The 13,212-nt window shown below is 50.9% G+C and overlaps 1 protein-coding gene across 1 annotated transcript in view; it reads left to right on the top strand.

The window, feature by feature from the left end:
- NOLC1 (nucleolar and coiled-body phosphoprotein 1) overlaps window positions 1–9,140 on the top strand; it is an 18,807-nt gene extending 9,667 nt beyond the window's left edge. The window contains exons 8-14 of the mRNA XM_025215426.1: window positions 201–356; window positions 1,635–1,724; window positions 3,289–3,432; window positions 5,132–5,716; window positions 5,981–6,093; window positions 6,474–6,554; window positions 6,829–9,140. Of these exons, the coding sequence (XP_025071211.1) occupies window positions 201–356; window positions 1,635–1,724; window positions 3,289–3,432; window positions 5,132–5,716; window positions 5,981–6,093; window positions 6,474–6,554; window positions 6,829–6,987 (1,328 nt within the window). The 3' untranslated portion in view covers window positions 6,988–9,140. The remainder of the gene's footprint in view (window positions 1–200; window positions 357–1,634; window positions 1,725–3,288; window positions 3,433–5,131; window positions 5,717–5,980; window positions 6,094–6,473; window positions 6,555–6,828) is intronic.
- Window positions 9,141–13,212: the final 4,072 nt, after the last annotated feature.

Genomic DNA, 13,212 nt, shown 5'->3' with positions numbered 1-13,212 from the left:
ATGCGAGTGGTAAAGAGTGTTGCATCTGTGCTTTATTAAATTCCCCGTGTGTGACTGTGTGGGGGAGCAAATAACAAATGGCTTGTTTTATATGCTTGTCCTGGATAAACCCAGGAGCCACATATGCTGCGTTTGTCAACACTCTAGTTGTGGTCTGTGCATGCTGTGCTTCTTCTGACCCTTATCTGGTCTCTTTATAGCTCTATACAGTGCTGTGCCACCTCCTCAAACAGCACTGTCAAAGAAAGGTGGTGTTGCAAAGGCACCTGGGAAAAAAGCCGAGAGCAGCGATTCCTCAGATAGCAGCTCGGACAGCAGTGATGAAGCAGACAAGACTCCCAAAAAGGGAGCAGCAGGTGTGTGGTGGGGCGACAGCTGGCCATGAAATCAATATATGGAAAGCATGTGGCTCCTCTAGGAGTTACTCTTGAGTTTTGGATTCTGTATGTGATTCCTTGATGTCTCCAAGCAATTAGTCACTCCCTAAACTACAAAACCTGAACTCCTGGCTCCAAACTGTACTTAGTCCCATTTCTAACCTGAATGCATTGGATCAAGTAACTACTCATGTAACTCCAGTGACCTCAGTGTAGTTATGCTAAGGATGAATCAAGTGCATATTGAAGTTGCCCAAAGGTATACACTGAGTTGGAATGTATTGCCTGGATGAGAATCTTCTCAGTTTGCTGAGCAGGGGTGTGTGTAGTAATGTGGGGTACTGCATTCCCAGGCCAGAGCTAGGCTGTGAGTTAGGCCTAGTTTGCAGTGTGCCATAAGGGTAGGGGCACCATGGGAAATCCAGGATACTGCCCTCGCCAGCTGTCCGAAGTCAGCAGTGTTGCTACAGGCAGAAGTCCACCATACTACTCTGCCTCCCTGCCAGACTGCACTCTGCCCCTGTGTTTTCCAACCCCCCTGCCCAATGCATGCACCCTTTCACCTGGCACAAGGCTGTCTGGCACACCCTTGGCTCCTGGCTGCAGCACCTGGAAGGAGGTGCAAACTGGCGTGCTAGGGGTGCTGCGCTCTGCAGACCCAGGTACACGGCACCCCTGCAGCCAGCACAGCCAAGTGCACAGTTCTGCCACCCCCTGTGCCCATCCTGCACTGGCAGTACATGCAAGCACGTCACATAGCAGCTGCCAATAGGCCTAGCCTGGGTGGGGCCTCAGTCTCAGGGCAGAGCCTAGAGCTGTTCCCCTCCCACCCCCAGACACAGGTTCAACCAGGATGGGGGGGACCCTTGCTGACTCAAGGAAGGGGTCCAAGCTGCCCCGCACCCCCTACTGCCCCTGGGATGCTACATACACATGCATGTGTGAACATCTCATGCTGCAGCACTTTCCCCCTGCCAATCTGGGTCTTTTGTTTCAATTTTCACCAACCAACTGGGGCAGCCTACAAAATCTGGGACTGTCCCAACCAACCCAGGACATATGGTCACTTTACATAAGAGGTGCACCTGTTTGCTCTAGGTGGAAAAATGTAGAAGGCTTAAGCTGTAGCTTTAGTGAAGTTGCTTCTCTGCTTTACAAGAGGCTAACGCTGGTCTACCTTTGTAAAGCTCACTGGGGTCTCTGGATGCAAGGTTACATGTAAGTGCAAGATGTGTATTATGTTTCTTTCTCCTGCAGCCAAAGCAGCAGCAGTTAAAACGCCCCCTACCCCAAAACCTGCAGCTGTGGCCACCAAGAAGGCTGAATCCAGTTCAGACAGTGACTCAGGTGAGTAAGGTAGAGTGATCTTATCTCTCCTTACAGGGACTCTGTTCGTGCCCCCTTTCAAGTCCCCGTTCCCCTCCTCCTCCCCCCCCCCCTTTTGAAACTGCTCTAAATGTATGTTTGTCCATACTCTCACTGTGCAGTGACCTCCTGTCTGCTGGGGTCTCAAGTAGGAGCAAGTCTTAGCTCTCCTGTTATCCATGCCAAAATCCATTGAGAGCTGAATTACCTGTACAGGACAGATGAGAAGCATGACTGAGCAGCATGGATGAGAACAGTGATGAGCTCAAGCAAGTCTTCCCCATTGCAGGCTGGAGGGATCTTGCTTCTGAACGAGCACCTCAGACAAGGGATTAACTTGCTTGGGGACCCATTTCTGGGCTTTTCAGCTTCAGGCTGTCTGTAATGGGGCCGGGGCCAGCTTCAGGTACAGGTGTCTGAGTTGAGTGTCACCATCACCTTTGCCATGGTCAAGGTGGGGAAAAAGGGTAACTCCTGATGGGCTTCCAGAGTTAAGGGGCTCCACAGTTTGTACCTTCTATTGATCACACTTATTGCCTATAGTGGGAGCCGCTTGCCTCCCTCTGTCTCATCTCTGCCCTCTGAAGCATATAATGAGCGACTCTAACCTCCTTCTCTTCAGCACTCTCAGTGTACACTCCTTAATCCTAATTTGAGTTGCCTTATCTTTTTCAGGAGGATGTCACCATGCTTAACCCCAGAGAAGGATAGGCAGAGCTGGGTGTCACATTGAAAGGTGTTAGGTTCTATCCACAGACATTTGGAAGGGCTTACCCTGTGCCTTGGCTCAACATAGCAGAAAGCCTGTGTCCTCTGGCTTTACATTCCAGCTTTCCCCACACTGACAGGGTTCTGTTCTCTTTAGTATGAATGTTCCCTGAAATTTGGGACTCGGATCAGATGAGTTCCAAAGTCGATGTGTGACTGACAAACCAATATGCCAGTGGGCATATCCAAAGATCTCCAGTCCCATCACTGGGCCACCCCCGAGACCCAGCCTGCCATGTGGAAGAAAAACTTTAACCCTCTTAGGCAGCTTCCTCCATTCATTCCTCTCACTCCTCTATTGTACACTGACTCCCCTCTCCCAGTTTCTTTCTGTTCTTTGATCTCCATTGCAACTCTCCTGTTCCCTTTGTTTCCTTTCTGACACCTTCCCATTTGAGACCCATACTCGCTCCTTAGTCGCTTAGTTTCCTTGACGCTCCTCAGCCACCTCTCATGAAAAACTCTTTAGGGGTGCACCTAGTTGCTGCTGCCAGTCCTGTTCTGCTAACAGGAAATTTGACAATCTTCAAGGCAGAGCTGCACGAGATGCTCTCTGCTTGCTGTTCTGGGAATGCTTATCGGAATTGTTTGGCCCTGCCTTTCCTGTTGGTTATTTTCTATCCCATGAGTACAGAAACTGGCAGTGGGAATCTCCCTAGTGGGTGATGCTGTATGCCACACCTGTGCTTTAAACTACCACTGATCAGGATTCCTATTGGTCTTAGTGTGCTTCTGGGATGCATCCCCAACATGTAGGGAATGTGTTTCTCTTGCCTAGATTCCAGCTCTGAGGAAGAGAAGAAAGTAGTGAAGAAGCCTTCTGTTAAGTCACCTTCAACAACGGTTCCTGCCAAACCAGCAAAGGCTGCTGCCAAGGCAGGACATGCAAAGAAAGGCTCCAGCTCATCCTCAGACAGCTCAGGTATTGGGAGCAGATGGCTATTATGTTCCACAATTGCTGAATAACTATAAGTGCCATGCAAAATTGGATCTGCATTCCCAGCAGTGAATGCCTAAAGGATTCTGTGTGACCCAGCAGATCTGATTCTCAGCGATCAGTTCCTTTCAGTAAAAGCCAAGCCTGCAGAACCGACCTCTTACAAAATGCCAGTTTGGGGCACAAATTGCAGGCAAAGTAGTTCCTAACCAATTAGCACCCTATCACTTGCAGTGCTGGTGCCTCTACCACAGGATGGATAATTATTTTGGCTGGAGGGCCACTTCAGGAAGTTTGGGGAGCTGTTCTGGGCCTGGGGGTTGAGGGAATTGATTCCATCCAGCCCGGGCCTGTCCGCCCTGCATCCACTGTCAGAGGTGCTAGATGAAGTGGGCAGGGAGGGTCTCTTGGAAATGGGCCAGGGCCCCTGTGGGCAGAGCACATTTGGCTGGGCAGATGGGATGGGGCCATGGCAGTTGGGGAGAAGTGTCTGGGAGCAGAACAGGCAGGTGGGGCCAGGATCACAGGGCATTGATGGCATGTGGCTGGGGCCTGAGACACAGCTGTGATCTGCTTCCTACATGTGTCTGTGACAGGCACTGGTTCTGCAGGCAGGGGCATGCAGGGAGCAGATTGGAGCTCTGCCCCAGGCCTTGGCCCCACGCTGTCACCGTCCTACAATCCCAGGCCTGGTTGCTCCCTGCCCACCTGTAGCCTCATTCCATCCACCTGGCCAAACGTGATTTGCCTGCTGGGGGTCCTGGCCTGGTCTCCATGGAGACCCTGCCTGTCCATCCTGTACCCCACAGCGGTGGGAATGGGGTGGATGGGCTGAGGTGCCCAGGCAGCTGGGCTGGGGCCAGTTGCTGTGGAGTCACTAGCAGTGGCAGCTGAAATAAGCCATCACTGCAGGAGCTGCTGGGAAGCAGAGTCTAGCCGCTGCAGACCAGATAGAATCCTTTGGCAGGCTGGATCCACCCCATGGGCCGTATTTTGTCTACCCCTGCTCTACCATGTGATTGAAACGTCATCCCTGCTGGTGAATAGCTTCAGATGTTAATATTTGTAAAATTAGTATTTTGGGGGTGAACTTCATTCTCCAGCGGGGAGGTGAAGGCAGCAGGAGGGGACAGTTGTATTCCTAACACTTACCGAATAATCACTGCCCAGGTTAATATTTCTAAAGACCTGCCATGCCATGTTGCTTGAGAATAACATGCTGTTCTAGCTGCTTTCAGTTATTAAACCATATTCTGGCCTCCCTAGGTGAGGCAGGTGGGCATGTTCTCAGCTCAGTCCTGAAAGTGCCACTTGATTCCATTGAGGAGCTGGGGACAAACTGTGGTTTGACAATTGTTTGGCTTGTGAGTGACTCCAATTTGACTCTGTCCTAGTGGGCAGGTATGTACAGTGCGCATGCATGTGCAAATACATACTCGTACTCACCTACCCACCATGCTTGTCCCCTTGTGGCAGTCTAAGGGGAGACTGCTGCTATTCATGTTGTGGCTATTGTGTAAGCAGAGAACTTTGATCTATAGGGGTGTTGTTCTGCCTTTTTAACCAGTGGCAAAAAAATAGGTTTTGCTCACATGCTAAGTTAGATAGGGTTCTTGCCTGGTTGGTCTTGCGGAACCAGCTCTGCTCAGTTGTTGTGGTTTCTCACTGGAGGCTTCCCTTCTAGATTCTGAAAGCTCTGAGGATGAAGCCCCTGCAAAGCCTGCAGTTAAACCAGTTCCACCAGCATCCAAGAAGTCACCTGCTGTTGCAAAGAAAGCACAAAGCAGCTCTGACTCGGACAGCAGCTCTGAGGAGGAGAAGAAAGCCCCTCCAACTAAGCCAGCAGGGAAAGCAGCCAAATCAGGGTCCAAACCCTGCACCCCAGGACCCAAGGCCAGCAGCTCAGACTCTGATAGCTCAAGCAGCGAGGAGGAGCAAAAGAAGCCAGCCATGAAATCGGCCAGCAAACCAGCAGGGAGTGCTAGAGCACCAGTGAAGAAGAAAGGAGTGGCTGCAAGCAATACCAGCAGCTCCTCTGACAGTTCCAGCGATGAGGATGAGAAGCTGAAACCTGTAGGAACTCCTGTTGCTGGTTTGAAAGCAAAAAAAGAGGCACAGAACAACTCCAGCGTGAGGAAGAAGAAACCAAAGTCTTCATCCACTCCTGTAGCCAAATCGCCAACTGTGAAGAAGCCAGCTGGCATCAGCAATAGCAGCAGCGAGAGCAGTTCTGAGAGTGCCGATGAGGAAAAGGGAAAAGCAAACGGAGGTACTGACTCATGGCTGGGGAGGGATTTGTCAGCCGGCATGCACGGGGTCCTCTTCCACAGGCAGTTTCCAAAACAGCACTGTGCGCATAGCCTATGCCCTGCAGCCACCTCCACATATTACTAGAGGTTTGTTAAGTTGGTCCTTGGGTTCCCAGCCTACTTCTGCCTTTGGCTTGTATTATGGCTGACCCAAGTCACAAGGAGAGAAACAAAACTCCTTATTCTGTTCACCTCGAAGTTTGACTGCTGTGCCTTTTTAACAGGCGTTACTAAGAAGAAGCGGGCGAGGGAAGATGACCAAGAGTTGGCGACACCAGAGAATAAGAATAAGAAATCCAAGCACAAGACGCCCCATTCCTTTCCCAAAGTAAAGCAGGTGAGTGAAAGCAGAATCCACTAAGTGAGAAGAAATGCTTTTTCTTGTCCCCCGGTCCCAGCAATCTATTGCTTTCCTTCATCATCAGAGCTGCAGGGGATCCTAGTAGGATCCCTGCACCCTCTTTGACTTGTCCTAAGGGTCCATTTTTATGGTACCTTTAAGATGCTCATGCTGTGCACCTTAGTCCTGCCCTGCTGCAGGTGAGGTGTGCGGTACATAGGCCTGGGAAACGAGACCAGCGAAACAAGGGCAAGGTGGGTCAAATGGGTCTCGGGATGGTGCCCTGCATTACTGCCGGGGCTAGCCAGGAGAGCTTTGGGATGTGTACTGGCTTAGTTTGACCATGGCCTTTTTTTGTTATTTTTTCCTTCAATCAGCCATCTTCTCCATTTCGAAGAGTGAGAGAGGAAGAGATCCAAGTGGATAACCGCGTAGCTGACAATTCATTTGATGCAAAGGTAAGCACATGAGGCCAGAATGACAGTCTGCCTCTATAAGACAGGCCATCTGGCAGATCTTTCCCAGGCGCTTGTAGGCAGCCCTCCTGTCTGACCTACTTCTGTTGAGGAACTCATGAGTGCTGGCAGTGTGGAGCACCCACTCTCTCCAAGCAGGAGTGTTGGGTGAAACCCAATCTTTAAAAGTTGTTGCTGTGTATCATGTAGTGCCGAGTATTGTCTGTGTTGCACTGCTTGTTGGCTGTTGACCAGACTTCCTTTCCCTCTGTCACAGAAAGGAGCTGCAGGCGACTGGGGTGAGAGAGCCAACAACGTCCTGAAATTTACCAAAGGCAAATCCTTCCGACACGAGAAGACAAAAAAGAAAAGGGGCAGTTACTGCGGAGGCACTATTTCTACCCAAGTCAATTCCATCAAGTTTGAAAGCGACTGAGCTGCATGTGGTTGGAGAGCTCATAACCCATGTGCCCACCACAGTCCCTTAAGCGGGCACGTGAAAAGACTGGACACAGTGGGCATCAATCCTCATGGACTTAACCTTCCCTATCCCTCACGCTAGGGCTGTGGGAGAGTGGCTGGACTCCCACACCATTACTAACTAATTCTGACCTTGGCCCTGGTAAGAGCCTTAGAGCTGGTGGTACCAGACTATGGCCTGGTAACCATCAGGGTTATATTGCTCATTCTGTACAGTTTTATTTTAAAAGGTTGGCAGTGTCCTGGATTTCAGGCCCCTGCCTATTGTTTAAAGCAAAGGATTTCTATTTTCTGTAAGCCCCCTTTTCTCAGCCAGTGTAAATCTGTGAAATTTACAGTACTGTAATTTGCTTATGGCCAAGGAGGAAAGGCCAGTGGTTAGAGCTTTCCTTGCTGCATGCCCCCACTGTTAAATGAAAACTGAGTGGGGGAACAGACACCTGACAGACAGAGTTCTTCTCTTCTTCCGTCCTTCTCAAAGGCCCCACTTTGCAATGACCTTTCTACCTTTTGAAGAAATCCCGTGGGTGCTGCTAGGCAGAGTAGGCCAGGGTGTCAAACTTGCCTTGCACTCCAAGCTGGATCTGAACCATGGGGCTCCTTGCAGGCTGAATCCAGCCCAGGGTGTGGGGTGGTTCCAGACCAGGGCAAATGGCAGCTTCAGTTTTGACCTGGGGCACGCAGTGCAGCTCCAACCCCTGGTGCATGCCTGGAGCCAGAGCTGGTGCCCTGCCACCACCCCATGCCGTGGCAACAGCTCTAACTTTAGCATAGGGTGGTAGCAGGGCCAGGAGCTAAGGCTGCAGAAGTGGCGACAGGCAAGTGGCTGAATGGCAACTGTGGTTATATCAGCCTTGCATGCCTTCCTGTTGCCAATCACCTTGTCCATGAGGGCCCAAGGTCCCTGGATTCTGTGGTGGGCCATTCCCCCTGGCTGTCTCTCCCAGCCCCCCTTCCACTGGTAGTCTGGCGTATTTGATATCCCTCAGGAAGGCAAAGCGATAAAATGCTCTTTGTTCCATGGCCTGTTCTCCAACCAGGAAATTCAAGATTTGGAGCTATAGGGCTTTCCCCCCTTTCATGCCACATGGGGACTAAGACCAGGAGCTGCAAGTCCTGCAGTGCTTTTTCGGAGGGAAATGCCAGTCAAGAGAAGATGTGAGGAAATGCCTGGTTACCTGCTGACTCTCGGATAAGTCTGTGGCTCAAGAGAAGGGATAAAAAGACAAAGTAGGTAAAAGCATCAGGCCAGGCCCCCCACCTTGCCCAGCTCTTGCAGTAGAAGCTGTGCTGTGTCACCTTCAGGAATCTGATTCACCAGGACATGCTTTACCCCGGCAATGTGCTGTACAACCCATGAGGGAAGTGACATGAATGTAACTTAATCTGCCTTAAACTTCTTCCCCTAGCTGGTTTGTTCTCTGAGGGTTAGTTCCTGTCTGGCACCTTTCTGAAGAAGTAAAACTCCAGTTGCCTGTGCCTGAGTATCAACACGTTGGCATGGAATCAGTGTAAAAGTTAACGTCCTGTTCTCAAGCAAAATCCAGGCAAGTTGCTGCTTGAGGTCCCACTCCCCCATGCAATTTCTGCAGCTCATAACTGCTTGATCTCTGGCATTGGATGCCAAAGAGAGGAGTAACCCTGGGCTTGGTTTCTATCCCTCCTGTTCCTTTCCAGCAGAATGGGGCCCCTCCTGTTGCTACAGGAAGCTAGATATGTCTGAGAGGCAGTATGAGATAACTGAGCGTTGGAGGGGTGACTAAGTTACCTCCATGCACATTAGCTTCAGCATGTTGAAAGTAACATCTCTCAGCATCTCCCCTTGATGCTTGCACAACAAGTCAGATTGTTGGCTTCTGTGCAGTAATGCAGATGGGCTCAGGAAACCATGGCTCTTGTAGCATTTAGAGACTGAAGGAGGGGAAAATATGCTTTTTGCCTCCTTTGTGGGGTGACTTTTAGAGCAGTCTCAGTTACCTGTCAAGACCTTGCTGTCCTCCTTATCTGGAACTTCACAAACTTGTGATGGTTAAACTTTTTTTTTAAGATTTGGAAGGTGTTTTATGTATGAGCAAGTGTCATACATAAATAAAGATGACAATTTGTAAATTGTGCTTCACTGAGTGTTAACTTTTTGGAATGGAAGTTGGGCAGGTGTGGGGTTAGTATCTGAGGCAGACTCTACCAGTAAGTCTTGCTGTGCTTGCTTAGATTAGGCTTGATTTAGTTAATCATCCATATTAGTGTTTTAATGCAGGTGTCCAAGATTGTTCGTGTTTTGAAGTGTCCGTATCCAGTCCTGTGTGAATGCAGTATCCAACAAACAGCACAGCACTTAATTGAAAGCTGCAATTTTTACAAATGCCCAGATGGGGTAAATGGAATCTGAACATTGAGCAATAATGCCAGACTTTCGGAATAGCTTTGGAAATCGGTATCTGACACCATACAAAAGAAGCAGGAAAAGAATGCGGGTATACTGCGCAGTGTGAACTAAAGGGTGGTCCATAGTTTCATAGTTGGTAGGGTCGGAAGGGACCTGAGCAGATCATCAAGTCTGACCCCCTGCCATGGAAGTTGGTTCCAGCTCCTGGCAGCCCTGACTGTGAAGTACTGCCTCCTGATGTCTAGCCTGAATCTACTCTATCAACTTACGGCCATTATTCCTTGTTACTCCTGGTAGTGCTCGGGGGAACAGGGACTCTCCCTTTGCCTACTGGTCTCCCGTGGCAAGTTTATAGGCGGCCACCAGATCCCCTCTCAGCCTTCTTTTGTGGAGGCTAAACAGGTTCAGGTCCCGTAGCCTCTCATAGGGCCTACCCTGCTGCCCCTTGATCATGTGAGTGGCCATCCTCTGGAGCCTCTTGATGCTATCCACATCCCTCCTGGAGTGCAGCGCCCAGAACTGGACGCAGTACTCCAACTGTGGCCTGACCAATGTCGCAGAGGAGGAGGATCACTTCCCTGGACCTGCTCGTGATGCATCTACGGATGCATGACAAGGTGCGGTTAGCCTTATTGACTGCTTCCTTGCATTGGCGGCCCATGTTCACCTTAGAATTAACAGTGACTCCAAGATCCTTTTCTGCCTCTGTCCATGCCAGGGGATGGGAAGAAAGGCCTCTTTCTTCCTCCCACCCCCTCCCATTCTGATAAACAAGGGGGTGGGAGAAAAGGAACTGACCTGTTCCATGCTCAGGAATGTGACCTGTTGTGGAGTGTGAACAGGAACTAAGATCAGACTCTAGTGAACTAAGGCTGCCAAAGAGTGAAGTCTCTGTACTTTGGCCACAGAAAGAAATATAATTAGACACTGATTCTAACTTCTTTGTGGTAGTGGATACCTTCTGCTACCTGAATCTGGCTACCATGGGCACTGAGCTACTCTTGTGTGCTGCTCCTGGTGGAACAAGAATCTTGTGCACAAAGCATAACATGGAAAAAGCTCTTTTAATAGATACTTCTGTAAAGTCATCCCTTCTGTGTGCCCCACCATTTGTCTGTTGAGCAAACACGTGCCAGGTACACCAAGCCTAATGCAAAGGGAAGATCACAGACTTGTGCACTGGGGAGTTGATGTAACAAAACAAAAAAGTTGAGTTTATTGTGCTTACAAGCCCTCCTGTCACATTTACTGGGAACTTTTGCAGTGGACAGCCCTGTCAAGCCATTTATGGTGCCAGTCACTTCACATAAGAGGACCTTCACCTTTGTAGTTATACAAGGTTGGGCCCCTCCCAGATCCCTGAGTTTCAGTATGGAGTTCCTGGGGTGATGCTATCCTGGCTGAAAGGCCAACACGATCTCCCCAGGTGGATGCTGAGCATATTCAGCAGATGCTGGGGGAAGTCCGTACTCTGAAAGTCTGATCAGCCTTTGTTTCAGTTATTTCCTGTTAGATGAACAGGCTCATACCCTCTGCTACTTTTGGACTTGGTGCCTTTTTTGATACCCTAACTAGGCCTCCAAAAAATAAAACACCTCCTTTGACCCTGTGGATGGCTGGAACACTGCCCTGTTGTACAGGTGTAAGATGGAGCTACTGGTTTACGTAATTCTAGTCTGGTTGACTAACTCATGGACAGTAATGAAGAGAGAGACCCTTGGGCCCAAGTGGTTATAGCAGAGGTGAGCAAGTATTTGAGCTGGAGTGCCATTTAAGGAGTTTCAGTGAGCTGTTGTGGGTGAAAGCAGGGGTTGCTGACCTGGCCTAGTGCTGGGAGTGGGGGGCAAATGATCCTATCCAGCCCTGGACTCATCCACCCCACACCTACTGCCAAGTGTGATGGGCAGGCAGGGTCTCCATGGAGACCAGCTGAGACCCCTGTGAACACGGCACGCTCGCCTGGGTGTATGGGATGGGGCTGGGATTGTGAGGCCATGACAGTGTGGGACAGGCCAGGGGCAGAGCCACTATCAGCTGCCGGCATATCCCTGTGATGGGTGCTGGTTCTGCAGGCAGTCATGCAGGAAGCCTGTTGTGGCTCTGCACTGGGCCCATACTGTCACTGCTGTACTATCCAGGCCCTGGTTCCCACCTGCCTGTCTAGCTCCTGGAGGCTGCTCTCCATCCACCTATCCCAGTCCTGGATGCTGCTCCCAGATGCTGCTCCCCACCTGTCCATAGCCCTATTCCATCTGCCCAGCTGAGTGCATCCTGCCTGTGGGAGTCCCAGGCCAGTCCTCATGGAGACCCCACCTGCCCAGTGGGTGCAGGGCAGATGGGCCAGCAGCCAGGCAGACTGAGCCGTCTGCTGTGCTGGCCTGCCCCACAGCACTCTTGAGGGTGGAGGGACCAGGTGCATGCCCCATGGGCTGGGCAGGGCCAAGGCACCTGCCATGGGCCAGATAAAATCCCTTGGCAGGCTGAATCCGGCCTGCGGGCTATATTTTATCCACCCTGACTTATAGCTTAGAGCAGCCTATCTAATAGGCTTCCTCACAGCTAGAGTCCACTTCTCTGATCTATGCTGGCATGATGACTAGGAAATTCAAAGGCCTTCACTTAGAGGAATAGTCCTTATGTATTCCTTAAATATAGACCTGTCATAATTGTGGCTTCCCTGGAGCTCTGTGTATAAAGCTGTAGAACTAGACCAGTGGTGCTCAACCTATCCAGCCCTGCAGGCCTGGTGAGTGGTGCAGGGTTGGTCTGTGGGCCAGATCCACCATGGGTTAGGCACATGGGGCCCATCTTCAGGTGTGATGCAGTGCACTAGACCAGTGGGGTATGCCTGCATCCAGCCATGTGCTGGTGCAGTGGCTGTTTTATCAAGCAGTCGTGATCCCCACCTTGCTGTACAGAGCTGAGACATGGACAATGCAGGAGACAGCTAGTTTTTGGAGAAATACTATCGACGCTGCCTGCAAAAGATCCTCCAAATCCAGTGGCAACAGACGCACCAATGTTAGCATTCTCTTGCAAGCAAACACCACGATGGGGTTATGGTCATCCAACATCAACTTTATTGAGTTGGCCATGTTGTCTGGATGTCCAAGCCCAGACTCCTAAAGCAGGTTTTATTCTCCCAGCTCAGCCAAGGCATATGCTCAGGAGGGCAGAGAAAGTGCTTTGGGGACATCCACAAGGCCAACTTTAAAAAAATGCAACTTCTATGTCAACTCATGGGAGACTATTGCCCAGGACTGCCCCAAATGGAGGCAGTCTGCCGCAGGAATCTCAGTACTTTGAAACCTCACAACAACAACAGGAGATGGAAAAGCAGGTGTGGCAGAAACAGCATGTGGCAGACTGAATCAAGAACCTAGCACCACCCGCCCCAACCAGAAACAGAGCTGCAGTAGTCACCAGTCCATCTCCGAGACGCCTCATCAGCCATCTTCGGACATACGGATGAGACAAGCGTGGAAGATGATCATCCTCGACTGTGAGGGATCCTGGAAGAAGGTGCAATGCAGCATGCAGGGCCGTCATCCAGCCTGCAGGTCTGGGAATTTGGCTGCGGTGAAGCAGGTGCCAGCGCTCCCCTGCCACCAAATTTCTGTTCTCGTGGAGACAGACCACCCTGGGCTGGATGAGAGGGCTCCATGGGCTGGAGGCTGAGCACCAGCGGGCTGCGTAAAGAAAGCAAGCACCTGCTCCACTAGGGCCGGGCTCGGGCAGGGCGAGGTGCGGGCGGCAGTAGCGGGCCGGGCCGGGCGGCCGCGCCGCCAATGGGAG

The sequence above is a fragment of the Alligator sinensis genome, unplaced genomic scaffold, assembly GCF_000455745.1.
Source record: "Alligator sinensis unplaced genomic scaffold, ASM45574v1 scaffold264_1, whole genome shotgun sequence".
Taxonomy (NCBI): domain Eukaryota; kingdom Metazoa; phylum Chordata; order Crocodylia; family Alligatoridae; genus Alligator; species Alligator sinensis.
The sequence above is the reverse complement of the archived record's forward strand: the minus strand, read 5'-3'. Positions and strand labels throughout refer to the sequence as shown.